At 53.0% G+C, this 26,698-nt stretch overlaps 8 protein-coding genes across 8 annotated transcripts; 3 read left to right on the top strand and 5 right to left on the bottom strand.

Annotated features, from left to right (window-relative positions):
- Positions 1-907: 907 nt before the first annotated feature.
- On the top strand, positions 908-3,712 carry CPAR01_12233 (uncharacterized protein; the record flags this gene model as incomplete). The annotated part of the gene is made up of 6 exons (XM_060496491.1): positions 908-958; positions 1,089-2,126; positions 2,214-2,793; positions 2,886-3,211; positions 3,266-3,485; positions 3,540-3,712. 6 exons carry the CDS (start codon positions 908-910, stop codon positions 3,710-3,712), a joined length of 2,388 nt encoding a protein of 795 aa, XP_060345276.1.
- A 1,750-nt stretch (positions 3,713-5,462) lies between these two features.
- CPAR01_12232 (amino acid permease) lies at positions 5,463-7,338 on the bottom strand (the record flags this gene model as incomplete). The annotated part of the gene is made up of 3 exons (XM_060496490.1): positions 5,463-6,492; positions 6,550-6,843; positions 6,920-7,338. 3 exons carry the CDS (start codon positions 7,336-7,338, stop codon positions 5,463-5,465), a joined length of 1,743 nt encoding a protein of 580 aa, XP_060345275.1.
- Positions 7,339-8,217: 879 nt separating this feature from the next.
- On the bottom strand, positions 8,218-8,523 carry CPAR01_12231 (uncharacterized protein; the record flags this gene model as incomplete). Its single annotated transcript, XM_060496489.1, has 1 exon — positions 8,218-8,523. The coding sequence occupies one exon, from the start codon at positions 8,521-8,523 to the stop codon at positions 8,218-8,220; it is 306 nt and encodes a 101-aa protein (XP_060345274.1).
- Positions 8,524-11,083: 2,560 nt separating this feature from the next.
- CPAR01_12230 (uncharacterized protein) lies at positions 11,084-11,350 on the bottom strand (the record flags this gene model as incomplete). Its single annotated transcript, XM_060496488.1, has 1 exon — positions 11,084-11,350. One exon carries the CDS (start codon positions 11,348-11,350, stop codon positions 11,084-11,086), a length of 267 nt encoding a protein of 88 aa, XP_060345273.1.
- Positions 11,351-13,935: 2,585 nt separating this feature from the next.
- On the bottom strand, positions 13,936-15,922 carry CPAR01_12229 (NupC family nucleoside transporter; the record flags this gene model as incomplete). The annotated part of the gene is made up of 3 exons (XM_060496487.1): positions 13,936-14,100; positions 14,164-15,499; positions 15,588-15,922. The coding sequence occupies 3 exons, from the start codon at positions 15,920-15,922 to the stop codon at positions 13,936-13,938; spliced, it is 1,836 nt and encodes a 611-aa protein (XP_060345272.1).
- A 1,406-nt stretch (positions 15,923-17,328) lies between these two features.
- CPAR01_12228 (amidase) lies at positions 17,329-19,135 on the bottom strand (the record flags this gene model as incomplete). Its single annotated transcript, XM_060496486.1, has 4 exons — positions 17,329-17,476; positions 17,526-18,394; positions 18,447-19,000; positions 19,057-19,135. 4 exons carry the CDS (start codon positions 19,133-19,135, stop codon positions 17,329-17,331), a joined length of 1,650 nt encoding a protein of 549 aa, XP_060345271.1.
- A 3,465-nt stretch (positions 19,136-22,600) lies between these two features.
- Positions 22,601-23,587, top strand: CPAR01_12227 (uncharacterized protein; the record flags this gene model as incomplete). Its single annotated transcript, XM_060496485.1, has 2 exons — positions 22,601-22,698; positions 22,756-23,587. The coding sequence occupies 2 exons, from the start codon at positions 22,601-22,603 to the stop codon at positions 23,585-23,587; spliced, it is 930 nt and encodes a 309-aa protein (XP_060345270.1).
- A 2,297-nt stretch (positions 23,588-25,884) lies between these two features.
- On the top strand, positions 25,885-26,683 carry CPAR01_12226 (uncharacterized protein; the record flags this gene model as incomplete). Its single annotated transcript, XM_060496484.1, has 2 exons — positions 25,885-26,189; positions 26,230-26,683. The coding sequence occupies 2 exons, from the start codon at positions 25,885-25,887 to the stop codon at positions 26,681-26,683; spliced, it is 759 nt and encodes a 252-aa protein (XP_060345269.1).
- Positions 26,684-26,698: the final 15 nt, after the last annotated feature.

Genomic DNA, 26,698 nt, shown 5'->3' with positions numbered 1-26,698 from the left:
GCTTGCTCCCTGATGTGGAATCAACGGCCGGATGCTGGGCCTGCACCCTGGTATCGCCTTCATGCAGCCTATCCGCCGCAGGATCTCGAATCCTCCACAGGCTCAACGCCCACGCACTAACCCCAGTCGCAAGATTAACGTACGCGCGAGCTAAAAGGTGGTCTTGATGGGCCACAGATTTCCGGTAAATCCGGGTCAACTTTGGATTCGTCCACGTCCTCTGGTACGTCACTCGATTCGATGTCTACGCCTGTGGTGGGCCTAAAGTCCAAAGATACGGCAGTAGGGAGCGCCGCCGGTAATGCTCTCGCGCCGCCCCCGTCAGACACAGCCTACACAGGCGAGCATGCTTGGTCAACCGCTGGATGATTTATGACTACAAACAGGGATGCCGTTGCATGCCCACAATCCGCATACAGGAAGAAGAAATGTCTCCCTGAATGCTGGGAAAGACAGAGAAGTAGTGGGATATCATGGCTAGTCTTCAAGAACGATGGTGTAGATCCTCGAAGCGGGGAGCCGCCAAGATAGCAAAATGTCATTAAAGCGGGATGGAGAACCGCGTTATCTTACCATACATGTATTTTTCAAAGAAAAATAGACTTCGGATGCTTCAAGCTACAGTTTTCCATCGGTATCTTGCCTTCGGAGACACCCACTTGTCCGACTTGTATATCTTCTCAAGCCAATCCTTTTTCAACATTATCCCGAGCAGCATCGAGTCACGAGATCTGACAGTCGATTAACGGGTGGGAACACAAGCCAAGTGCGCCTTACCCTTGTCGTCGAATTCTCCCGGTCATTCGATTGAGAATTCGGTTTGCTCGTGCATCACCGGTTCATGCCACACCCAAGAAAACCACTTGCTCTTTGCGATAACTGCAGTCACTCGATTTGATACCAAAAGATGGAGGATTCAGGAGCTCAATGGTCCGAGCACTGTGACCCCCTCGTCTTTGTAAGCCATTCCTGACCCAGCTCAATAACTCTCGCAGTAATTCTGCCCAGGCTACCTTCTTCCTAGAACCGTGAAAAGACGGTCTGAGTCAAACGAGAAGGGAGAAGGAAAATGACTAATCAGAATTCAGAGCACCAAGACTTTGTACGATGCTGAATGCTCTGTCTACGCGGCGCCCTATGATTGCCAACACAGAGACTCGGCAACTCAGGGCCACTGGCAGTATGGCACTCTTGAAAACCAGAACAGTCCGCAATGTTTTCACCAAGCCATCAATGGGCCCTACAATGTCGACGCGCCTCACGCTGTTAGCTGGACTCCAGCTCCATCCTCCCTCGATCATGGCTCATCGGGTGGGTTAATTCAGCAAACAAGCACTCTTCCGCCTAGAGTTCCATGGTCGGTCGGCCTGGTCTACAGCTGCTTCGTGCATCAGAACGATGGTACTCGGCCGCAAGAGAATCAAACTATCGACCGAGTGGTCTCTCTAAATGGTCAACACTTCAACCACGATGGGCGGATGAATCATTGGGAGGTTCCCGAGGAACGCGTTTCGACTACGGCGAGCTTGCAAATACCATCTCCGCCGAGATCAACAACTCTATCTTACGGTTCTGCTAGTCCAGAGGATATTGTTTCGCCTCAAGAGAATCGTCTGCTCCATCGCGGTTTCCCGTTATCTGCCGAACTCCCTCAGCCAACTTCAATCAACCCGACTTCGCGGGGCGCCGTGCCTCATCAGCAACCTGAAATTCCTTCTCTGCCTAGTCCACAAGGCGATAGTCGAATCAACAACAAACAATCGCGGTCTCAGAAGCAAGCCTGGAAGCAGTGCTTGACCTCTCCGACAAACAAGTCGAGTCCGCTTGAGCCACCAGAACAACCGGGAAACGCTCGTGGAGTCAAGTCACTTTCTGAAATGTCCTCCAAGCCTTCTCTCTACCATAAGCCAGCGCGGAATTCGGCAGCAAAAGAAAGGGATGAGGGTGGCCGGCTGTTGGAAATTGTCCCTCGGCCAAAAGACACCGAGTCACAAATCTTCAGTCAAGGACGAGAGACAAAGTCAGCTGGTCGACGGAAACGCGTACTGACGGACGAGGATCGACGCGCTGTGGCCGACACCCGCAAAATTGGCGCGTGTATTCGATGTCGTATGCAGCGTCTCAAGGTGAGTTGGCTATGTCCTCTTCCAAGATTAGCAAGGTCGATTGCTACAAAGAAGATGGGATCCTCGATATTGACCATGCGATATTAGTGCGAAGTTGACGCGGCAAATCGCGATGGGCCCTGCTTGACTTGTGCGAAAGTCGACTTGACTTCTTCAAAAGTCATTCACCGCCAGCCGTGCATACGAACCAAACTCGCCGATGTCGTCCTTTACAATGTCAATTACGCTGGAATCGACACGAAGCTGGGTCTTCCCGCCAAGATAATCGAGATCGAGAAGTGGGTTGACGAAGGTGAACATGACATCCAACTCGTAACGCGGGGACTGTGTTCTGTACCGATGAATATCCGGGTTCGCAAGTTCGACAAAGAGTCCATGCCGACGGACCAAATCAACTACTTCTGGATGAACGAATACAAGGGCGAGGTAGAAGAGACGAAACTCGAACCGTATGCTCTTGCCAGTGTGAGTTCGTCGAGGGAGCAGTTGGAAGCTTACATCGAGGCCAACGCGGTGAAGGGCTGGGAGGAGCAAGCCTATCGAGGTGATACCGACCAGCTCATTTCGAAACACTACAAAGCGGCAGTGGAGTACTACAACGATTGTGACCAACATCCCATCGACCGGCGTCTGTTACTCAACTTATTCAAGTTCCGTTTCGCCCAGCGTGAGTGCTTTTCCCACTCTGAATCCAGGTTTCTGCATCAATTAAGTTGTGAAAATGTGGCGTTACATGTTCTAACAAGACTCCTTCGCTAGGCATCTTGACACGCCCTTCATGGATCTACAACAAAGATCCGAAGAGTCAAAATTGCCTAGGCATGACACCAGCCAAAGACGAATATCACCCTTTGATCGACAGAATTCCCACCCCGCCAACGACTACCTCGCAACTTCGTTCTATGGCTCATCTGCGACTGGTCAAGTACCACGAGCATATTCTTGAAGACCTTGAGAAACTCTGCTGCAAGAAGATTCGAACATCCTTCTTCACGGTTTATCTCGTGACGTTCATCATGCTCCACGAGCTTGATGCGACTACGGAACACTACAAGAAAAGCCCCTCCTTCTGCGCTGCAAAAGAGGTATTACGCGGTCGTCTATACAGCTTGAGGACTCTTTGCTGATGAAGACTACAGAAAGAAGATAAAGAAAAGTCCTACCAGCAATATTGCGAAGTTGCGAAGAAGAGCGCAAACATCCTTCTGCTTCATTGGCAATATTACCGACGCGCTCCCGAATCATACTGCGCTGCCGACGATTTCCTGGGAGACCATGTTGCCCGATGGTTTTGGACTGGCTTGCAAGACAGACATGAAGGATTTTGCAGGCAGACCTGGAGGGACATGAAGAATGCTGGTAAGTGAAAACGCTGCCAACACTTATGTTTCAGCTTGACTAACTCTTTGGCAGGCCATTGTACCAACCAATCGTCCCCCGGAGATCCGTTTCACTGGATTTCTCAGATGTTTGATAGCGATTGGAGTCCGAAAAGTATATGGGACCGCGTGGATAACATTATCGCAAAGCAGCAACCACCGGCTGAGCCGGCGTTCAAGCCGCGGAAAGCGACGAAATTGCGATGAATGTTTTGACGAATGGAGGCGCGTTGGTGATGGTTTTGCATGGAATACACGAGGAAGGATAGGACTGGTCATTTTAGTGGGAGGTACCCTGCATTTGGACATGAAGCTATCATGGCATGAACTACGACGACGACGAATAGAATCAAAACTCAAGTTGCCCGCACCTGGTTTGAACAGAAGTCCTATATATGGCTCTGAATCCGAGACACCAATGTTGGGCCTTACAAATGAGGTAGGTCCCTTCTAGTCATGTTGGTTGGCTCTCTAGAATAGGTATATTCCAACACAAATGCAGCGTGGGTGAATGGTAAGGTACTCATAGCAAAAGTCGCACGCGCGCTTCTGTGGCTCCTATCAAACTTTGCCGTTTCAACCTTGCCGCACGCGTAGTATCTAGAATTATCCTAGCATGCTAAAAATATTCCCCTCGAAAGTATTGGGCATATGTATTCTTGCTTCCCCTACCATGCTGGCCTCATCAACCTCCAGAGATGATCAAGTAGCTGCATACTGGTAGCTCGTCAACCTAGTTGAAGCAGACCCAGGCGGACAACTGCGGCGTGCTTGTCAGCCTTGGGCGGCTTACCTGTCAGTAGTCTCAGGGGCACCTTAGAGACAATCTCTCCCAACATGATGCCTGAGACCTTCATTGAGAATATCACGAATACCACCTGTCATGGCTGACAACTGTTAGCACAGTACTATCTGTTGTAATCAAGTTATTTATTTCGACCCCCTCGGAAATCATCCTTCGGGCAATACTTTTTTAGCCGTCGGCATGAGACTCCAAGCTGTTGTCAATGGCCTAATTGATCTTCCTCCGGGTGAAGTCAAAATTTTGATGGCTTCATGCGGCGAGCTCAAGCTGGAACTCATGGTGAGTCTCTCATTCGTATCCTTTGAAGAGACACCTCTCGTGCAGCTGGGCAAGCGAAGCACTGGAGACAATCCTCGACGTGAGGTGCCTTAGCTAGCTGAGTGACTGCTGAAGGTACCTTATTCAGAAGTAGGTAATCCGCAAATCATGCTAGAATACGATGAACAGGACAGCACGCGACAACGTTAGGACACCACCATACTCGTGCGGCTATCTCTACCACCAGAACGCGCTGCGTGCCTTATGTTCCGGCACGCCGGCAAAGGTACTAGCACTATGTAAACGAAGACGCGAGTTCCTATCTACACGCACCGAAAACGAAGTATCGTTCTCAACACACCTCGTGCGCCGATGCTGCCAGCACATCTCATAAGCCTTGCAAACACCAACTCAGGCCTCGCAATAGGCAATATCGTCCGAGGGAACAAAAGTTCAAAAGTGATAGCACAACCTGGTTTCGATCCAGGGACCTCTGGGTTATGAGCCCAGCGCTCTACCCCTGAGCTATTGTGCTTGAGGCAACCTGTTTAAAGGCGGATGCTTCGGTGAGGCGAGGCTGGGATTTATGGAGCTTGAACGAGTGTGAGTCATCGTGGGTGGATTAATGGCAGCCCCACCGGATTTGATGAACGGTCTTTTCTTAAGCCGTTGTTGTACGAGAAAATATTGCCAGCGCAACATCACTTTACGGAAGAGAGCATGCAAAGAGGTCAAGTTATAGGTATCTTGCGCAGAGTAGACAATATTCCTTTGGTCTAGATTTTGACATCTATGTAGCTAGTGGGCGGGCCAACACGCCATGGTATATTCGCAAGACATGATATTCATGAAAAATGCACAGACTCCCATTTCCTCTCACCTCACTCAACGCGTCTAGAAGAGCCAAGAAAGGAAGGTCTTGTAGAACCAACCTCCCTTGCCGCCCTTGCCACCGTTGGCCTCCTTCTCGGCAGCCTTGCGAGCGAGGAACTCCTCCTCCTCGCGGTCAATGATATCTTTTCCGGTGTAGAAGTCGGCCTCGTGTGGCTTGACGCCACGGGTCTTGTAGTAGAACTTGTGGCCGAAGATGAGGATGAGGTAGAGGGGAATGCCAAGGTAGCCGGTGATGAAGGTCTTGTACTTCTCTTTGCCAAAGTCGCCGCCAGTGAAGACATCGTAGTTCTTGGTGAGGGCGATGATGATGCAGAGGAACAGAGCGCCGTAAGAGCCCCAGATGCCGACGGGGGCGACGTAGGGCAGGATCTCGTCGGGGATGTTCTGAGCCTTGCGGGCCTTGCACCACCAGATGTGGGTGACGAGGATCGAGATCCAGGTCAAGAGACCGAAGATGGTGGTGAGGTTGACGAAGTAGCCAAAGACAGCCTTGGAGTCGTTGGACACGTTCATGAAAGCCAGAAGGGCGAACATGGCGGAGAAGCCAAGGGCGTAGATGGGGACACCACGCTTGTCAGTGCGCTTGAAGATGGCAGGGGCGGAGCCGTCAGAAGCAAGACCGTAGAGGGTACGGGAGGCGATGTAGAGATCCGAGTTGGATGCAGAGAAGACGAAGATGCAAATGCAAGCGTTGATGATGTGGGGGATGACCTTGACACCAGCGAGCGTGGCAGCGACGACGAAGGGGGAGGCGGAGGCACCGGTCTGGGCTTTGTTGGCGAAGGCGAGATCCGGAGAGTTGTAAGGAACGAGCATGCCGATGAGGAGGACACTGAAGCAGTAGAAGAAGAGGATACGGTAGAAGGTGAGCTTGATCGCGCGGGGGATCGTCTTGCGCGGGTTTTGAGCCTCAGCGACGGTGACACCGACAAGCTCAGTACCGAGGTAGGCGAAGGTGGCGTTGACCATGCAGGACCAGAAACCATAGAAGCGGCCGGCATCGCCAGTGTCGATGTACTCCCTGAAAGCACTTGGAGGTTGTTAGTTATGGAAACGAGTTGGTTTGGAGGGTGTAAGTTAGACATACCCAGGGTTCTTCCAGTAGCGGAATCCCTTGCGATCGTGGTCGGGGCCACCGCCCAGAGCCAGGACGAGAGAGAAGATGATGATTCCGACAATGGTGACGACCTTGAAACTGGAGAGCCAGAACTCGAATTCACCGAAGAATCTGATACCGAAGTAGTTGATGCAGACAATGGCGACGAGGAAGATGGCGATGAAGACACCGGGGTTGACCTTTTCACGGTCTACCCAGAACTGGATAACCAAGGCGGCGGCTGTGAGCTGGTTGGGAGTGACAATAATGTACTTGAACCAATAACTGAAGGGCAAAATCATAGTCAGCACTTGGTGCGAAGAGAGAATTGAGGTGAAATGGAGGGGGTATTGCGACTTACGTCCAGCCAAGGGCAAAACCGAGCGAGGGGTCGCAGAATCTCGAGGCGTAACCAGTGAAACCAGAAGAGATGGGCAGCCAAGCAGCCATCTCACCGAGACCAGCCATGACGAGGAAGACAATGAAACCGACGAGAGTGTACGAGATGAAGACGGAGCCGGGGCCAGCCTGGGCGAGAGCCTTGCCGGTGCCGACAATGAGACCAGTACCGATGGCACCACCGATGGCAATCATGGTGATGTGGCGGGCCTTGAGACCACGGTGCAGCTTCGTGTCTTCGCTGGTCTCGAGACCGCGGATGTGGACATTCTCCTTGAGGTTGTCGTCGTAGGTCTGTGTTTGGTAGCCCGTCTTCTCGATGTCGTGGCCGCCGTGAGCGCCCTCCGAGGAGGACGCCCGCTTGACAAGGCCGTCGCTCATTGTTGCTGTGTGGCGACTGAGTGCGTCGTACACAGAATGGGATGAGACTCTACTTCTGGATTTGGGCGAAGACAGAAGGGTGGGGGATTGACAAGTGAGAGCTCTGGGAGCGAGAGGGATGGGAGAGAAGTGAGAGAGAACGAGGTACACAACGAAGTAGGGAGGGGGGTTCGAGGTTCTTTAATTAAGATTTCAGCGCCGGCTCGCGGGACCAGGGACGGAGGCGCGATAGAGAGGCTGCCGCATATGAGGGAAGGGTATCCGTCCATAGGTAGCAGCTCGCATCCCGTTTTGACTGACACCCGGCGGCGCCATACCAGCGGGCGAGGCAAGACAGGCAGAATCATAGCTGTCGCTCACACATACATCCCATGTCGCTCGCAGGTTCGTGGGCTGGACCTGGCCTAGCTTGCTTGGGGGTTTTGATGGAGCCTGCAAGACTGGGGCACTGGCGTCGTGCGCTAAGATACACCCGTCAAGGATCCCTGTAGGCGTCGCCGAGTGGTAGTCGGAGACGGATGGTGCTTATGGAGTTCTACATTGTTTTGACTGTTGGTATTACCTTTGGATGTTGGTCGCACTATCTTTCGGTATCTCTTTTACGTTGCGTGTACATGCGTGCCCACAATGGAGACTACGGGGACTAAGGTACCCGCACCACGCTCGCGGTTCTTCGCAGGCTAGCCAGGTGATTGTGGAGAGATAGAGGGAGAATGTGTGTGTAAAGGCCGTGTCTCACAGACAGCTTCTCCATTCTCTCCGTTAAGCCAGTCCAGTCTCTCAGTCAGGGCCCAGCAGTAGTGTACAGTACCGCACTGGTCGAGGAGGGGACTGGAGGATGAGTGAGGGGAGGGGAATTGTGGTGGAGAAAAAGCCTGTCTACCGGGGTACGAATGGGCCAGGAAACGACAGTACGTAGTAAGACAGGGATAGGCTGATTCTGTGGATGGAGGGGGGCCGTGGCAAGGGTTCACTTGTCTTGCGGACAGGAAGCAAAGACAAAGGCAGCATGGGCAGTTGAGTTGTGGTTTGTAATATCTGTTGGCTGTGATTGGGCACTGGAAAGTTGCGTGTCCAACGCCGTTCAGCCTTGGCGAGCATCATCAGTGCAGTAAGATGGATGGGTGGCGGCGGGCAAGTTTGGAGAAGTATGAGTTGGATGTGTGGAGGTGATGGGAAAGTCATAGCTTCAGCGGGGGCTACGCAGTGAGTTGAGATGAAGAGAACAAGAAAGGAGAGATACGGATACTTGGCAGTCAAAGTCAATCCTTAACGCGGAGTATCGTCAACCGCCGAGCATGAGTCGAGATTCCAAGTCAGCTGTGCCTAGAAACTGCCCAGCTGTCCAGTCCTTCGCGAAGCCAGTTCACGCCAGTCTTACTCGCTGATAGGAAGAGTTGGGGAAAGCTTAGACGCGACAAGCAAAGGAGGATGAGCCCCGAGGTGCCTGAGCAAGCGAGACAGACCCTGGCTCGAGATGGGCAACGATCGGTGGTACCAAGAAAACACCAAGACAATGGCCGAATGCGCGGGATTCCTTCGACGGCCGGACGCAGCAGGTCGATGTGCCAGATTCCAGTTCTGCCACTTCGGTTGCAAGAAACAATTCTAGAGCAACGCCCGCAGAGTGAGCAAATCCTCCAGGTGGTTCCCTCTAGCAGCTTAAGAATTGCCTTGCATCGAGAGATTTGACCCAGACTGTCGAATTTCCACCGTAATACTAGTCGTACGGACTTACGCGATGATGCTTATCTCTGGGGCAAACTCAGTTTACCCTCATCGTTCCTCTTTCTCCCGATTTATCGCCAACAGCGGGAGATCAACAGACCTTCCATCACGATCAGGTTACAAGTCTTCCGACTACGAGAGAGGTAGTCAGTCCGCCCGGCCACCCGGTACGCCTCTCTCTCTCTACCCTAGAACTTAGCACTGCGCAAGGCAGAGTGCGAGGGAGAGACACGGACGGCGTGCGAATATGCAGGCTTCAGCTGTTTCCGTCCCACAGCGTGGGTGTCCCGGACACGGATAAGGCGTACGGAGTTGGAGTACGGCGACCAGGACGCCAGAACAGGAACCACCACGACCAACACCACCACCACCTCCACCAGCTCTCGTCAAGTCACAGAGAGCCAAGAGATAGACGGCTCACGCGATGGCCATCTACTCGGGCAATCTGCGGGGACACCCTCAAGCCACGATTCATACCCTCGCGCCAATCACCGCCAATGGCTCGTGCCCAGATAGGCTGTTCGCTCGCTGAATCGATCCCAAGTATCCGTACTCCATTTGTTGCTGCTGATGGGCAGCGTGATTTTACCTTTACTATGGTATGTACTAGCAGGCTGGCAGTATTACTGGGAGAGCCTAGCGGGATCCCTCGAGTCGTCGACCCTGCAAGGGAACAGCCAGTCTTCACGAGGCACTGATAGAGATATCGGCGTGGCCGTCTCTGCCCAGTCTCGATGATGTTAATCTAGGTACTGCTACTGCATGGAAGAATAGACCGTTCGTCGCATCACGTCTGTTCACTGACTGGCTCTCTGACAGCTCAACACCAAGTGGTGGCTGCGTCTGCCAAAAGCTTAGAAAGCGCGCCACTGCGCCGTCTGCGCCATCGTGCCCGTGTCCAAGAACCGCCAGCGTCTTGTCCATCTCTTGAATCTCTTGTTGCTTCTTGGAGTCTCAACCTCCCGCAGAGGACCCGTTGCTCGGCAGAGGGGATGTGGATAGAGCCGCCGTTGAAGGAAGTCTGCCCCATGATTCCTATCCTCTACCCTTCACCATGTGCCCCTCCACGAGTCCACAGGAACAAATGCCCAGGCCAGAACAGAGTAAACGAATACGTACATGTTATGTGAACCTTTTAGGTGTTCAGCTTCACCAGCGGGTCGCCAAATAAGTCTAATCGCGACGCTGACAATAACGCTTATTGATCATATCGTCCGCGTGGGCATTCCATCTTACGTTCTAGAAACGCGCTGCATCTTCCCACCCATCCCTCCCAGACCTCTCATCATGGGCCCCAACCACCATCTTCCCTGCCACTCTCCCCCTCCATCGCTTCTCCAGCTGCTGCCTCGTCCACTCAGAGCCTGGATCAATCTCCCCGCCAAGACCTTTATCTCTGGCCCAAATAAGCAGGTCCTTATCTCCTCCACATGGCCCCTGTACTCCTCTTCCCTGCCTCGGAGTGGGAACTTGGGAAAGTTGAGCATGGGTTTGCCCGAGCTTATCCTCGCCCTTGGCTGACTTTGGCTTAGACTACCGATGGGCGACCTCGGATGGCTTGGGACGGTTCGGCCACTTTGCCTCGTCTTGTCAAAGCCTGCCAAAGTCAATGGCTGGAAATGTCTTGTCTTGGACAAGTCGTAAAGTTGGCTCACGTTCCCGTCTGGCAGTCAGCATTACCTATCCGTACTGCCACTCTGCCATAGAGGCATACCTAGACAGAAAAATCTTGCTAGCATGTTTTGTTTCTTGGGAGCCGGGACTGAATGACCACGGCCGCATTAGCCCCGCGAGACCCCGTCGCTTTTGCTCGGGCACCTGGCCGGATGCAAGTCCCCTGCCCACCCATTGAGTGTGCGTCGTACGAATGGCAGAGCGTCCTGTCCTGCGGGAACCATTCCCAAAGAGTCGGCAGCGTCTCTCCCACATCCCAGCCCAAAGGTCCATTCTGCATTTCTCGGGACTCTCTGCGCAGTAATTACATGCTAGCTGGGGCGTCTGGGCTGACTGGGAAAGGTCAGCACTTTTCAGCTGCATGCGTATGCGTGATGCGAAGATGAGACTCCAGTCCGCTCTTCACCTCAACGTGAACTGACAATGCGCTGGAATGGCGGCGCCAGGGCAGATTCGAGGTCTGACTGTCGTCACGCAAACGTGGGACACTCGGCCGGATCGCATACCGAAGGGGATCATCGTGCTGCTTCCCTCTGATTGACGAAAACAAGCCCAACAGCGCCAGATGCGCCGTTGAACTCAGACACCCACTCGCAAAGTGCACAGCCATCCTGGGGGAAGACCCCTTAGCCTGTGGTGCTTGGCGATCAGCGCGTCGTCTTTGACAAGTTTGGGGTCTGCCGTCAGGTAGGTATTCCCAGCTTGCCAGTCAAGAGACAGTTAATAGACAGTCACACAGTCAGACATCAGACTGTCAGACGTGATCCATCCCGTTGTCCCCCAAGGTCCCCAATCCTCCGCAGTGCAGGAATACCGTACATGAGTCCCCAAGTCCCGGTCCCGGTCCCACGCGTTGGTCGAAGATGCAAGCAGCCGACTCGAGGCCGGCTCGTCGTCATCTAAAAGGACCCAGCTCTTAATTCCCGACGTCTGTCCTGGCGCTGCAAGATCTGGGATAGCGGGCGGGACAGAGCAGGGATACTGACTTTGGTACCGTCGGTGAGCAAGTTGAACGGCTATTGAAAGGCTGAAGTCCAAAGATGTCTCCTCTCCACGGAGCAACTTGTGACGAATTCCCTTCCGTCACCGCGAAACGGGTCTTCCATCTACCGTCCAAACAGACTGTGCGAGTCGGTACTATGGTCCCCCGGAACGATGTGCGGGCGTCTGATATTGGTTTCTCTTCTTCTTCCCCCTCCCATTCCCGAGAAAATCGAAACGGCCTCCGCTCCGGCGCTTCCCACTGTTCTCAGAAGTACGAAAAGTAATCAAAATCGCGCCATTCCCAACGCGCCCCTAACCCGAATATTGTGCCGGATCAGCTTTGCCAAGAGGCCCTAGATGCGGTATTTTACCCATCACTGCTCCGGCGACTCGCATGCGCGCCTGGATTTGATATCTTCTCGGCCTTGGCCCGGCTAGGCGCCTCGGACAGTCTCCTAGGCCTGCTAGGCAAACCAGTCTGCCGGTGGCTTGCTCTAGTGCTTTGTGTGCCGAAATCTGCAAAACACACGCTTGAGGCTGCACTAAGAGACCGACTGAGAATTCGCAACGGCGAGAAGACCGTGGAGTTTGTTGAGGCCTTACAACTCCTTTATCGACTGAAGTAACTTTTGTGGTCAGTTTTTTTGCAATCAAATAACCGCGATAGATGATGCTGGCATGATTTAGGTAGCCGAAGACGCGAGGTAGCTGTTGCATCGCAGTTGAATCGATCGTCGATGCAGCCTCTGCAGCCTGAAATAATTGCGAGTTCTCGGGATGCTACCCTGCCTTTCCCCTTGCTCACCTATCGACGGCTACTCACGGCCAACACCTCAAAGTTTTTGTGCGTGCCTGAAGGTACTAGGTATCCCCCTTCACTGGCGTCTTCTACGCATTTTCTAGCGTTTCCATGGCCGCCATCGCCGAGAGAGTAGTTGCTCGTCCCTGGCGCCCCTCGTAAAGTTTTGAAAGTGTGGGAAATAACCCTTCAAAATCTCTGTGTGTGCAGTGGGTCACTTTTCCCCAGCTCTTCCACATGATGTCTCACGAATCAGTGATGCTTCAAATTGACCAGACCCCAGATGAGACTAACTAGGGCAGTAAGTGCAATATGGAAATTCCCATGTGCATTCGGTAATTCCAGGCCTTCTCCAGGTATTCAGCAGCTCTTGGAAAAGCTTGGGACGAACGCACAGTTGGGGAAAAGGAAGCGATGGGGTAATGGATTGGTACTATGGAGTAAATTTCTCGTAAGAGGTTGGCATTCTAGCGGAACCTCTGTTGACGCCATTCTTCTCTCCCGCAAACACTCAGGCCGCCCGACGATCAGACTTATTGTGCCATCTGTCAAAGAGAGAACCTATTACGTGAAATGGCGGGGAGATTCGTGAATCCGTCTCTTGGCTGTCTTGATTAACCTGGGGTATGGGGTAGGGTAGCGAGGGAGGGGTTCAATGGATGAACCGGAGGCCAAGGCTATTATGGTTCAGTCTTGATTCCGGAGCAGTGAGGAGACAATTCTGACAGATACTGCGCAGAGCGTTCTGGTGTCACAGTCCTCGCTGATTGAGACACGGGAACTCTTGTTTTCCGTAGGGAAACGGATGGTCTGTAATCCCTAGAGTAGAGTACAAGATACAGCGGTCAAAAGATCAGCCTCGGCCGCCGCCGCCTTATCGGGAGGGAGGCTGAAAACGCCAGCTGAAGTCAGCCTAGATGAATGTCTTGACTGCGACGCCCAACGGGACACGTTGCGAAACACAAGGTTTGTTAACGGCATGCAGGACGGGTACGGCTCTCTCGTGAGCGTCGTTGCTCTTACGCTCAGTTCCGTTGCCGGTCAGCTGAGGAAAGTTAGTTGCTCATGCCGGAAGGGACATGTCGGCTCTCTCAGAGCACTGCGGTCAGCATTCAGGTGGTCCGGCGGCTCCCGCAGACCCCCGACAAGTGGGTGGCCTGAGTTCAATTGCGATGCGATCGACTCAGCCTCAGTAGCGTAGCATGCCCAGACTAGATCCGCAGACTGTTGAAGTATGAGCGGTCATGTTTGCATGCTGCACTCGTCTGGCACGTGAAGAAAGAACGGATGGCTTCGCATCTGGCAGGGAGTATCATGTCACGGCAGATAATCTTCCTACCGCTATTGTTACATATGATACAATGCAATATGATTCTATTGTCGTGGCCTAAGCCTTAGCCTCTATCCCGAAGCTAGCCAGTGTACAACATGCCAGCGACGCTCGCCGACGTGAGGGTTGAAAGTACGCCGGCGAATAAGGCAGACAAGGCGACTCGTGACACATCTCCGGCGCGTCCGGGAGCAATCTGTGAAAGAACACCGATCTGAGTTCCCAGTGAACCAATGTTGCCAAAGCCCTGCGATTTCTGATCAGTCTTCTACTCTACGTAGGGTTGCGACTCTGTCAAAAGTTAACTTACGCAGCAGGCATAGGTTGCAATGAGCTTGGATCGAGGTGACATGGAGATGTAAGGTTCGACCTTGCTTGACAGAGAGTTGAAAGCAACGTATTCGTTAGTGATGATCTTGATTCCAATGAGCTCTCCCACTGTGAGCAGGTCCTTCTTGGGCACACCCAGACACCAAGCGACGGGGTAAAAGACGTAGCCCAGGACAAGCTGAAGGGTCAATGGGGGATCGTCGATGCCCAAGAACTTGCCAAACCAGCCGAGGATGCCGTTGATGAGGGCGACGAAGGAGATGATGCAGAGGAGAGTGGCGACGATCATGCCGGCCACCTTGATACCGAACCAAGCTCCGTTAGCAAAGGCGTGGATGGCGTTGGCAGCCTTTTCCTCGTCATCCGGAACTGTGATGCTACCGCGAGTGATGCTTTCCTCCGTCTCTGGGTAGCGAAGCTTTGATACCGCAATACTTGCTGGAATAGACATGACGCAGGACGAGACAAGAACTTGTGCGTCGAGGCCGAGGCCAATGTAACCAACCAGCACGGATCCCGCGATAGTAGCAAAGCCACAGGTCATGACCTGATGGATCTCGGCCAGCGTAAGGTACGGAACGAACGGCTTGATGAGCATTGCCGATTCACCTTGCCCGACGAAAGGGGTTGCTGTCGCCACCACGGCCTCGGCGCCTGAGACACGAAGCGACCAGAAGAAGAAGACGGCAAACTTCTTGATGAACCATTGCAGGAACCCGCAGTGATAGAGCAGCTGAACGAGCGAGATGAAGAAAATGATGGCCGGGATCACAGAAATGAGAAACCAGGTCAGAGCAGATACTTCAGTCGACGTCAAGAACTCGAGACCCTGCTTTGCGAAACCCAGAAGCGTCCGGGCCATCTCGGAGATGAAGGCAAAGATGTCGTAACCGACGCCCGTTTTGAGCACGAATACGGCTATGATGAACTGCGTGAGCATCCCGCCGATGACAGTGTGCCAGGGGATCTTCCTCCAGTCGCGGGAGGTGAGGGTGAGAAGACCGATCATGAGAAGCAGGCCAAAGAGACTGATGGCGCGACTGGCACGAGTGTTCTCTCCTACTTCCTCAGGGACCATGGAACCGACAAGGAAGACGCCAATGGTGAGAAGCGCAGCAAGAGGCTGGTGCAGCTTGCTGGGGATCATGTCGTACGCTCTGCCAACGGTGTGCTTCCAGACCAAGCGCAGCGGTACCATGACGGCAGCGGCAGGGAGCCACAAGGTGACGATGCGTATGGTGATGGCGAGATAGACCAGGAAAGACTTCAACCAGCCCATCTTATCGCGCTGGAAGATGAGGCCGACGATCCACCATCTGTCCAGGATTTTTTGGTCAACCGATGCCACCAGACTAGCCACCATGAAGGGGGCATCTGAGAGCATGAGAGAGGTTCTCAACTTACGCTGTGAACAACATCCATACAAACACGTGGATCGGAAGCTTGAACTTCCTATAGAACCGGGCCACTTTCGCTCCCTTGCCCTTGGCATCTCTCATCGAGTCGGTCTGGTTGGTGCCGACCTCCAAGTCGCTCGTGTCGACGACTTCTTCTCTGTCGCGTGACGACTTGCCAGTCTCGTCGCCCTTGGGCGGAAGAGAGCGAATAGGAGGGTCCACACCCGCCTCGCCGCCGGGCCCAATCTCGTTCCCGGACCCTCCTCCTCCTCCGTGCTTCTCGGACTTCATGTCGGTGCCAGACATGTCCTCGCCCGGCGCTGCTGCAGTAGTAGGACGCATGGTTCGCTTTTGGCTTGTGTGCCGTGCCGTCCACTGCGCACGGGAATGGTGACGAAGTAGGGGGGAGGTTTGAACAGGACGAGCTTTTCAGGGACTGGAGCCCCGTCCAAGAAAAAATTTGGCGAGTTGTGGAGAGGAATTAGCGGAGCCGGGAGGCGACGTCTTGACCGTGTGGTGATCCAGTAGGGAATGGGACGATGATGCTGGGAGGGGGGAGGTCAGTGCGAGCTTTTGCTGCGCCCACCGGACGAATATCAACTGAGATTAATGAAGATGCTGGGTCTCTACCGTAAGTCAACGAGAAGACGGTAGGCAAGATGGGATGAGACAGGAAGCTTAATGCGGCCTGATAACGGGAGGCTTCTCCGGATCCTCCAGCTTCGCGAATGATCGACGATGTTGCACTGTGGCGGGATGGCGGCGTGTTGCATGTGTTCATCGCCTGACAGCGCGTTCGGGTCTGTCGAGTCGGCCCTTTCTCCGTGTTCCCACTTCGATCCCTTGGCTTTCTTGGGGTTTACTTGAGCGCCACCCAAACTCATTCTTGAGAACCGCGGCGACCGCCGTGGTGCATTGAGGTGCTCCGGCTATCATACGGATACTTTACCGACAACAACACGTGGCACCGTGTCTAACCGGTGATTCTTATTACCTTCAAGATACTACCTGCCTACTGTTGCGGGGAAGCTGGCACTGGCGTATTTCTCCACGAAATCGGTTATGCGGAGCTAGAGGAAGAAGAGTATTGAGCTACTGGTGAGAGCTAGGTGATGACGTCGCATGTCTTAGTGAAACCGATGATGTTAAATGTGAAAATAAGGTGCGGCTTAGATGTTGGGACGAACTGATAGGTCGATTGATCTGTTGACACAACGCAGACTGAGTCAAGGCATTGTTGCGACTGAACAAAGTAATGAATGGCGAACTCATCCGTCATGCGAGCTGTGATCATCCAATGGCACTCAGGAAGATTAAGTGAGATGTAACTTTCGTTCTGGGACTCTCAGAAAGCTAGTCAGCAGCCCTGGTAAGCCTAATGTGCAGACTGAGAGTGGATTGCTATTCCCGATGTCGACAAAAGATAGAGTTCCGGGTTCTGGACGGCATAGACGTACGTAGTATCGCCATGTCGGATAACCCGGCTGGTGTTGAGGGGTGTAACCAGCCGGGTGTATCTCGATGAATCTCCCTCTCGTCAGCTGTCGTGAAAGCCCTAGATCATCATTCTATTCGAAGGAACTTTGACAATGTACAAATCTTGTTGTATTTCCTACAAAAGCCAGACTATTAATACCTAGTCAAGGCGCTGGTGACCGACGACGTACAGGTCCGGGGCACCAGCAGAATTAAACCTTAATAATTACAGTTGCAAGAAATATTCCTATATAAAGCGATTGCAACAGCCACTAATACCCAGCAAAGTCACCAATCTCGACATTAGGCGTGATGTATGGTTGGATCTTGTCCCTCGTCTTGGTCCTCTGCTCATAAGCATAGGCCAGGCTGATGAGCTTTGCTTCGGAGAACTTTGCGCCGAGGAAGCTGATACCAAATCTACGACCAGTTAGTATTCGACAAGCAGTTAAACGTACGGTCTACTTACGGGACATGGGGACCAGTATCGACGAGGTTACCCCTCCTATTCTTGATCACCGTGGCATTCGCGGGATAGAAACCCAGGGGAACGGTAATCACGGGTGCTCCAACGATAGCGGCCCAGGTGCTAGAGAAGCTTGTCGGCAAGATGACGGCGTCGAGATTGTGCCTTTCCAGTGTTCCAAATAGCCCGCCCTCGCCACCAAGGAACGCACTCTCTTGCCAGGCGGCCCAGAATCGCGGGTCGGTGTTGTTGAACCCTTGCTCGTCAAGAGCCTCATCCCAGACACCCGTATTACGATCAGGATAATCCTCGAGCGCGAATGATTGCGTGAATTTGCGGACGTCGGCCAGAGACTTCACATTGTTCGGGTTGACTGTGAGTTCAGCGAGATAGGAAGCCAAGTTCGAGATGAAGTCTGCGTTCAGGACGATGGTCTCGGAGTTTGACGTAGCTAGCTGCTCCGCGGCGGTAAAGTTGGCATTGTCGACAATGACGGCACCAGCCGCCTTGAAGACCTCAAGGGTCTCCTCAAAGGCATCGGTTTCAGTCCCGGTGGTGTTGTCGGAGAAGAGTTCGATGGCATTACGAGGGATTCCGATGCGAGTTCCACGCAGACCGTACATATCGCAAGCGGCTGGGTAGTCTGGTATCTCGCCATTGTTGGGTATCGCTGACGTGTAGTTATCGTTGGGGTCTGCGCCGGCGATAGCGTGGAGGATGTAGGCGGCATCCTTGACGGTGCGGGCCATAGGTCCGATGGTATCTTGATGTTCACTAATCGGTATCACCAGGTGCCGGGATGTCAGGCCAACGGTTGGCTTGATGCCGACAAGATTATTACGTTGAGAGGGCGAGACAATGGAACCATCGGTCTGAATAGTGTGAGTAAAGATGGTCTAGTGCACATGAAGCTGTATCACGTACCTCGGTACCCAGAGCCGCAAGTGCGAGGCCAAGATCTGAGGCCACACCACTACCACTTGAACTTCCACTCGGATCTTGCTGGGGATAGTAGGCAGCATAGACCTGACCTCCGTACGCGGACCACCCGTTGCTCGTATTGTTGCTCCTAAAGTTGGCCCACTGGCTGAGGTTGGTCTTGCCGAGGATAATCGCACCAGCCTCTCGAAGCTTCTTCGCCATGAAGCTATCTTGAGAAACCTTGGCACCTAGCAAGACCCATGAGCCCGCAGTGTTATTCATCTGGTCGGCGGTCGCGATGTTGTTCTTGATGAGGATGGGAATGCCGTGGAGCGGACCCTTAATTGTGCCGTTGGCGCGCGAAGCATCCAGGTCGGCGGCAATTGATAGAGCATCCGGGTTCACCTCGGTCACGACATTGAGTGTACTATTCACTTGATTGATGCGGCCAAGATAGGCATTGACAAGGTCGACACTGGTGAAGAGCCCGTTTTCGAGGCCCTCGGCCAATTCGTCGAGAGTCACATCTATCAGACCGGGAAATGGTACACCCTTGACTACAGTTCAAGTCAGTGAATAGACCGGACTACAGTTGATATGATGGCAAGCTCACCCGTCGTCAAGCAGGTCGCAATGCCAAAGATCTTGAGCCAGATCAGGGCGAGAATAATCACTGGGCGATAGGTTGCCATCGTGCCCAAGTGAGCGAGAGCAAGTCCCGCGATGGTTGGACTTCAGATGGTTGACTGAATCCCGAGGCATGTTCTCCATCATCCACCCTGGGGTTGCTTTCATTATAAACACAACTGTCCAAGCCAAGTTATCTCTGCGTGCATGCTTAGCTCGATGCAGAGGTGCATCGCGTAGAGTAGTCTGCCGGCACGGCCCCGGAACCCGGCGAGAGTGATAAGAAACGGCCGGGATCGCGTAGCTTTAGTCAACGCGGAATGATGGTGTATCCAGCCAAGAGAGGCAGCTCATTTTGATAAGAACCCGGGAGCCAAAAGTCATGACGTGTACGGAGAGTGAGATTGGGGTATGGGACCTTTTCTCCCCCTTGTACGCAGTGTTAGTCATACCGGCAGACGTCGATACCCCTCAATTAATGACAAGGCATTCGCTTAAGGTAATGTACCGCAAGATGAAGTGATCAAGCGGTGGTAGCACGGGATGTTGCACCGAGCGGCTGGAGATGCAGCCACAAAACCGGTGAGAAGTGAGGGGCACGGAGGATCCTACGGAAGCACGAGAGAGAAGGGGGAGAGGCGCGGGGAACAGGTGCCGGTCCACCGGGGGGCCGCGGGGGGAAAACCCGCTGCGCTGGTGGAGACTTGGGTGTATGTACGTACCTCCATCCGCTGCCTGGCGTCCTTCCGGCTTATGTCAGCTCACAAGAGGCACCTTCACTCCTCCCGGTTGATCTTCGGCTCTATATCCCTATCTTATCAGCCAGCCCCGACTAGGTACTTCCCCGGCAAGAGGTTTTCCCGCTCAGAACGGCCGAACAGCGAGATGGCTTATGTAAGTGCATTATGTAACTCGAAGGTCCTCGCTTCGATGCTCAGACGCGCCCTCGTCCCCAAACCTCCCCCCCCCCCTTCTCTCTCTTCATGAGGCCATCAGCACGACTCGGACGGTACTGACTTTGGCAAAGCATTCGTCACCTCATGTATCCATCTTCTCGTCATACCCCGATCAAGCCTGTTCCGTAATCTCACGGCATGTGGCCCACGCATCGTATATCCAGATTCTGACGTTCTGGCTCGCAGGTGCAGCCTGGAAAGTCTATCTTCTGCCTGTCTGTCCATACTGGCTACCCAGTCACGATCAGTCAAGAAATCCGAGAGTCAAGACTGCAGAATCAACACTCTCTAAAGTTCTGGCCAAGACTGCGAGAGACCAAAAATAGGACCGTGCCAAGAGCCATCTGCAACAGCTCTTCTACAGGTTATGCAGCATCGTCACATACCCTGCGCCACAGAGTCTCATACCATCGGTTCCTGCATGTTGCGAGTCTCAAAGATCTGCACAAAGATCGCTTCCGCAGAAAGCTTCTTTTGCAGCGTGAACCCGAGGAAACGTCCAAGAGTTGACTCTCCGCCATTCAATGGACCAGGCCGCGTTTGCCAAGTTGACACTGCCGAAGCGTACAACAAATGCATGATATTCCCAGCGGACTAAGCAACCTTGCCTGCGGTAACGGCGGAATCTCGCCCAACAGGCTATCAAGGAGACGGCACGGAAATCACAAGGCAAACGGATGTGGAGCTGCCATTGGCTGTGCCATCGTACCTGCATATCCGCCTCAATAACGTCTTGTCTTCTGATACGCCACCTGGGCATGATTCAGTCTGGTCACTTCAGACGATGTTAGCCCTAACTTCTGAATGAGTAACCTGCCCGTTGAGCCGGCAAAGCCAGCGTCCCACCCCCCTGAACAAGTACCTTGGTTTCCACGACTATCAGCAGGCCCTACGAAGTGAGAGGCGCATGAAACGATACCTGCTGGACGTCCATCCTTGTGGATAACTCCCGACTCTCTGGGAGATCGCCGCTGGGGAAGCAGGCAGCTTGGCAGCCCACCTTACCCGCGCCATTTCATGCACCAGATTCGTCCGCCACTCATATCCACTGGCGGCTGGTCGCCGCTAGACGTCCGTGAGCGACTGCCGCTTTGCCCATCCAAACTGTCAACATTCCTTCGCATGAGGTTGCGCAGAGCACCCGATCTTGTCATCTGAGTGGGCTGTGGTGCACCACGGTTCGCTACGAGATGCTCTTTACCACTGCCGTCTGAAAGGATTCTCCGTCGTTCTCCACGCCAGCTGTCAGGACGTTTCGCTGGCATCCAAGTGAGAGAGCGCCAGTCTTGGCGTACCATAGTACCATGTGATATCAAGGTCGACATGAAAATCGACGTCGGTTTTGCCTATGTGGCTCGTGATGCAAGATTGCATCGTATTGCGTTTGCTGAAAACTTTGCTGCAGAGCCGCGGACTAGTCTAACTATGCTGACCTTATTTCTCACTTTTCCCCCCTTCTCTCCACAACGTGGATTCTTGGATGAAGGACCAGATCAAGGAGATGAATTACGTTTTTCTCAAGCATGGACCGAGAAGTTGAGTTTCTCGGCAAGCGACGATTTACCTCTCAGCCTGCATGTAAACCAACCACGGGCCACGCACTAGACCGTCAGGCTTTCAAAACACTCTCGAAATGAAGCTAACACAAACTCGCTGAACTATCGTCAGAATCCAGGGAATCGCAAGAGGGCAAGGTTCCCGAAGCTTCCAGCCTGCATTCGGGCGAAGTCGAACCGCCGATGTGGTCGCGAGGAGATGACAGCCAACCCTTGGCTTCCACGACCTGGCCCCCTCGTCCCTTTGGCGCCATAGGTAAGCTTAAGACCAGGACTCCGCTTGCCGAGAGCGTAGAAGGGCAGAGGGGTACTCCAGGCTAGCCTCCAGGACACACCATCTTAAGAGAGGCGCTGAAACGAATCGACATCGGACGAGTTGGTCTATCTCGCGTCTTCTTGCAGAATTCTGCTCAAGGCTTACATCAGACGAGGAGAGCCTCCACCCACGAAACGCCCCAGCGAAACCTCTCTTCATCCTAGAAAGTTAGGAGAATTAGCGACGCAGGGAGATGCTTCCCACCCTGAGAGAACTCAAGGCGAGCCAGATGCAAGGTAGTATCCTCCACCCAACGCCGATCCGGCTCTATGCGGTGCGTGGCTCTCGTGAGGTCGGGCACTTGGAGCCGTGAACTCTAGATGTTGTCGACTTGGAGATGCGATTACTAGTTTCAGGCACTCGCGAGTCGCCCTTTCCGTGAATGTTAATCGGAAGTCGCGGCCAATGGATCGACGCCCACCCCTTACGGCTGGCAGAATGGAAGCCATTCCAAGGTTTGGACGAGCATTGCACATCCCTGGGCTCGAGCCTGAATGCACACTCGCTCTTGTTGACTAAACGGAGTATTAAAGAAGAGCTTCATCGCCAACTGCTTTTGCGGAAAGGTCAGGCAGGCTCCTCAGTTTACGCCGATACCCTAACGGCAACCTCAGATACGAGTACTCCCCTCCTATCAAGCGCCAAGCTTGTCTTGGTCACCACCTCCAATCATTTGTTGAGCAAATACCACCATTCACTATAATGAGATACTTCACGCCAGCCCTCCTGCTCGCCTCGGCCCTCCTCGTCGGCATCAATGGTGCTCCGGCGGGGACCGATGTAGTCCAACGGGACCTAGGGTAAGCATACATTGTGTTCGTCTAGCATGTCTTCCTCAAGAAACTAACAAACAGCAGCGAGCTGGGCGCTCAGGCGGACGTGCCGCAGATTAATGCCCCCGTCGCCGTCGCTGCTGTAGAACAGCCCGAGACCGCGCTAGTCGCGGAAGATGAGCCGCACATCAAGGAGCGTCAGATTCTGAAGAAACTCGCCAAGCTCCTCGGCAAGAAAAAGAAGAAGAAGAAGAAGAAGAAGGCGAAGGCCGCCAAGGCAAAGGCAAAGGCAAAGGCGAAGGTCAACACTCCACCTCCGGCCAAGGCGGCACCGCCTCCGGCCAAGGTCACTCCGCCGACTCCGCCTGCCGCCCAGCCTCCCGCCGCCGCCCCTCCCGCTGCTACTCCGTCCAAACCACCCGCTGGCGCGCCCAAACCACCTGCTGCGAATCCCAAGAAGGCCGGCGCCGCCGCTGGAGCCGGAGCTGCAGCGGCTGGAGGAAATGCTGCTGGAGCTGCCAAAGGTAATCCAAACCAAGGTGCTAAACCCGTCCCACCTGCTCCTGTTCCCGCCGGCGCAATTGCGGCCGGTTCAAAACCCAAGCCTCCGGCTGGAGGAACGCCCAAAGCGGGCGGTAACACAAACACAAACAACCCGAAGGATCCAGCCCCTGCCCCCGCTGGAGCTCTCATGGCTGGCGCTCTCGCCGGAGGTGCGACAAATGGGAATAAGCCTGGTGCTGCCCCTCAGACACCTCCCAAGCCGCAAGCCCCTCCTCCTCCCCAGCAGCCTCAGACGCCTCAGAATCCCGCACCGCAGACACCACAGAACCCTCAAAAGCCCCAAACACCGCCCCCTAAGCCTGGTGGAAGTGGTGGTTTACCCCTTGCCGTTCCTGGTAGGAATTCTGTATGAGCTTGTGTTGACGAAATGGTTTTTGCGCAGTTTGAGTCAGCAATCGTTCGGAGATAGCGAACACACGGGACAAATTACAAGCGACAAGACACTCATTTTCATGCCTCGTGGGTAAACTAAAACTCCATAATTCAATAACTATATTCGGTGGAACATATTGGTGAGAAAGTCTTGGGCATGTCACTCGGTGAGACTACAAAGGCTTTGGCTTGGCTGGGAAATCCGAGTGTGTACATAGGGATGACAAAGACACGAATGATGACTGGACAACAAGTCGGGTTCTATACCGAAAGTGCTCCAAATGTGTGACAGGCATGATCCTCTGATATTCTGTGCGGTGCCTGGTGAGTCGCTTCTAGCTGAAGTTTATTGCTCTGATGCAAAGTTACGGCCATTAGAGTAGTTTCAGCTCGCCAATAAGGCACGGTTACAAAGTTTATTCATGACGCAGGTGTGTCGATGGCGACGAGTCTGCCCAAAGTTAACTTCGCAATGGCGAATGCGACCGTCAAGAGTGGTGCTTTTTAGTCTTCCGACACCGTTTGAGATAGTCACGCTCGATCCTGGAGCCTGGGCAGCATCTCTCCCTCATGCCAACCATCCCCTTCGTATCACCCGTTCGGTACCGTTCGGTACCATTCAGTAGCCAAACTTATTGTCAGAGTTGGCCCTGCATAGAGCAGGCAGGCAAGCTCTCTTATCGGGAAAGACGAGGGGAATTTGAAGTGACTGGGCAGAAACTTCCATCGACGGTTCGCACTATCAAGCGGCCTTCGGAGGTTCGAGATGCTCGGAGTTCTGCTACTTTCATCAAGCATAATGGTGTCCGCGCTTACTTCCCAAGGATGCCGCGGATGATCATCTGAACTTGAAGATCACAAGTGAAGCTGTAGCCCCTTTCCAACTGGCAATTCATCTTACTTCCTCCTTGAAAGCTGGTTCGTAGATGACCACATCCACAGTCAGTCTGGATGTTTATCGAGGGGCGACTTCAGCGGAAGTTTGCCTAGCTCAGCTTGACCAAAAACGCCGCTCCTCCCCGAGAAGCTTTGCTACTGTTGAAGGAGGCCACAGCTGGGTACCTACACCTGGTGAAGTCAGCGTAGAATATTGTCAGATATTCCGATTACAATACAGGCACTGGGGCATGCTATCAAGGGATGATAATAACTTGCGCATAACGAACAGCGATTGAATGTTGCAAAACTCAGTTTATATGCAATGAAACTAGTTTTCGGAAGGATTCACACATTATCTTCCGTCGAATTATTGTTCACCTTATTAGATTATCCTGTGAGTTTACATGACAGAAAGAAATGTAGGGCTAGGGCTGACGACACTATCCCTAAGCACCGCAGCGCAGACGGATGGCAGTGTGATAAATATGTGTTGTTATGATGACCGAATGCGTCTATCTGGCAAGTATTTTCGGTAATTAAGGGATATCAAGTCATGCAGCGTAGTGACAATCTAGTTGGTGCTCCCTCTCATGCCCATAGTCCCTGCCGCGAAGTCGTTACTCGAGCCGTTTGTATTACGTGGATCAACTAACCGGACAATCTTGCTGACAATGCACCTATATGAGCACTATTTGTTGGTAACTGAAGCTGTTTATAAACCATGACTGGCGTGTAGGATACAATTTCGTGACTGCGAGTTCTCCAGCCGTCACGAGCGAGTAGCTAGAAAATATCTTTCGACCAACCCCTTTCGTATCAATCTCGTTCCTAGGTGCATGATTTGAGAGAGAGAGTCTGATAAGTAGCTGATGATTCCTGCTATGGCCAAAGTCCTATTGGGACCTTCTGGTGCTGATCGAATATTCTGAGAGCAAAAACCGGACACTGATCTTGAATGTACGCGAAAGGATGGAAATGCCCGAACAGCTCAGTATGGGATGGAATGGGTCTTGGAATTACAGATCTTTTGTTCTATCAAAGCCTAGTGCTGCGTCGTGAAACCTCGTAGAGAAAGATATTCCTTCTGCGACCCTTGCCAAGTAAGTACGACGTGTCAATTGTGCTGGGAAGAGACTACCGAGCTCAAACCGGCGAAAGAACTCAGCACCATTGTTGAAGGCATACTTGTTCGAAATCTAATGGAAAGCATAAGAGGATCGCAATCCTTGAATCCGTTGAGAATAGCATAACACTGTCGTATACTACTCTGACACTCAATGCGGTCTCGATATTATGCAGCTTTTCACCGCATAGTGTCTTTGTAAGGATCTTCATTTTCCTGCTGGAAAAGCTTTGGATCGTACAACTTCCCGGTTCACCAGCTTCAGCGAGTCCAAGATGCTTCCACCCGGTAGTCCAAGCCGTAAAATCCTCGGATTTCTCTCCGGCATCAACGATAGGATCTACAATCTCATGTGGTTCCATGACAAAGGCATTCCAACGGAACATGTTGACCATACTCTGGTTACGACTATGTTGGGTGACGAAAGCGGAGCAGGAGGCCATCAGCCTCAGATGGAACCGTACGACGACCTCAACGCGCGAGCCATGAGCTTTCATCTCAACGACATGCTTGGAACACCAGATAAAGTCGAGATGTACAAGGAATACCTGTGTAATAGCACTCCTCGTTTCTCGTTCTGGTATCAACTTCGGCCAGGGGCAAACCTTCCACATTTCAAGCCTCCCTTGGTATACAAGCGGGACGCAATCACCGGACAAAAAGGCCGGGACAAGCACACACAACGTGAAGTTGACCAAGGTCAAGTGGAACAAGATGGCCGACCATGACCCGCGGCCTATTATAACACGTTCTTTGACGGAGTCTGAGCGAAAGGCCAAGAGACAGAAGTTGGCCAAGAGACGAGGCACAAACCCTGACATCACTCATCTCATCGTCACCCGCGCTGAGGAACATGCAGCGTCGTTGGTTTGCAACAGTACAACATCTTACGGCCACGACATTGTATCCCTTTACGAGAAAACTTACTGCGATATGACCGTTAAGAGACTCCACAACCTTTGTGACGACGTTTTGAAGGAGAACTGTTTTGACGTGCAACGAAGAACTCTGATAGGACATGGTGGAATCAATGCTCGTGGCGAAATATCTGCGGTCGGTATTTCTCAGAAGTGATATAAAACGGCAGCC

The sequence above is a fragment of the Colletotrichum paranaense genome (assembly GCF_030867605.1).
Source record: "Colletotrichum paranaense strain IMI 384185 chromosome Unknown Scaffold_10.1, whole genome shotgun sequence".
Lineage (NCBI taxonomy): Eukaryota > Fungi > Ascomycota > Sordariomycetes > Glomerellales > Glomerellaceae > Colletotrichum > Colletotrichum paranaense.
This window is presented reverse-complemented; position numbering and strand designations above follow the sequence as displayed.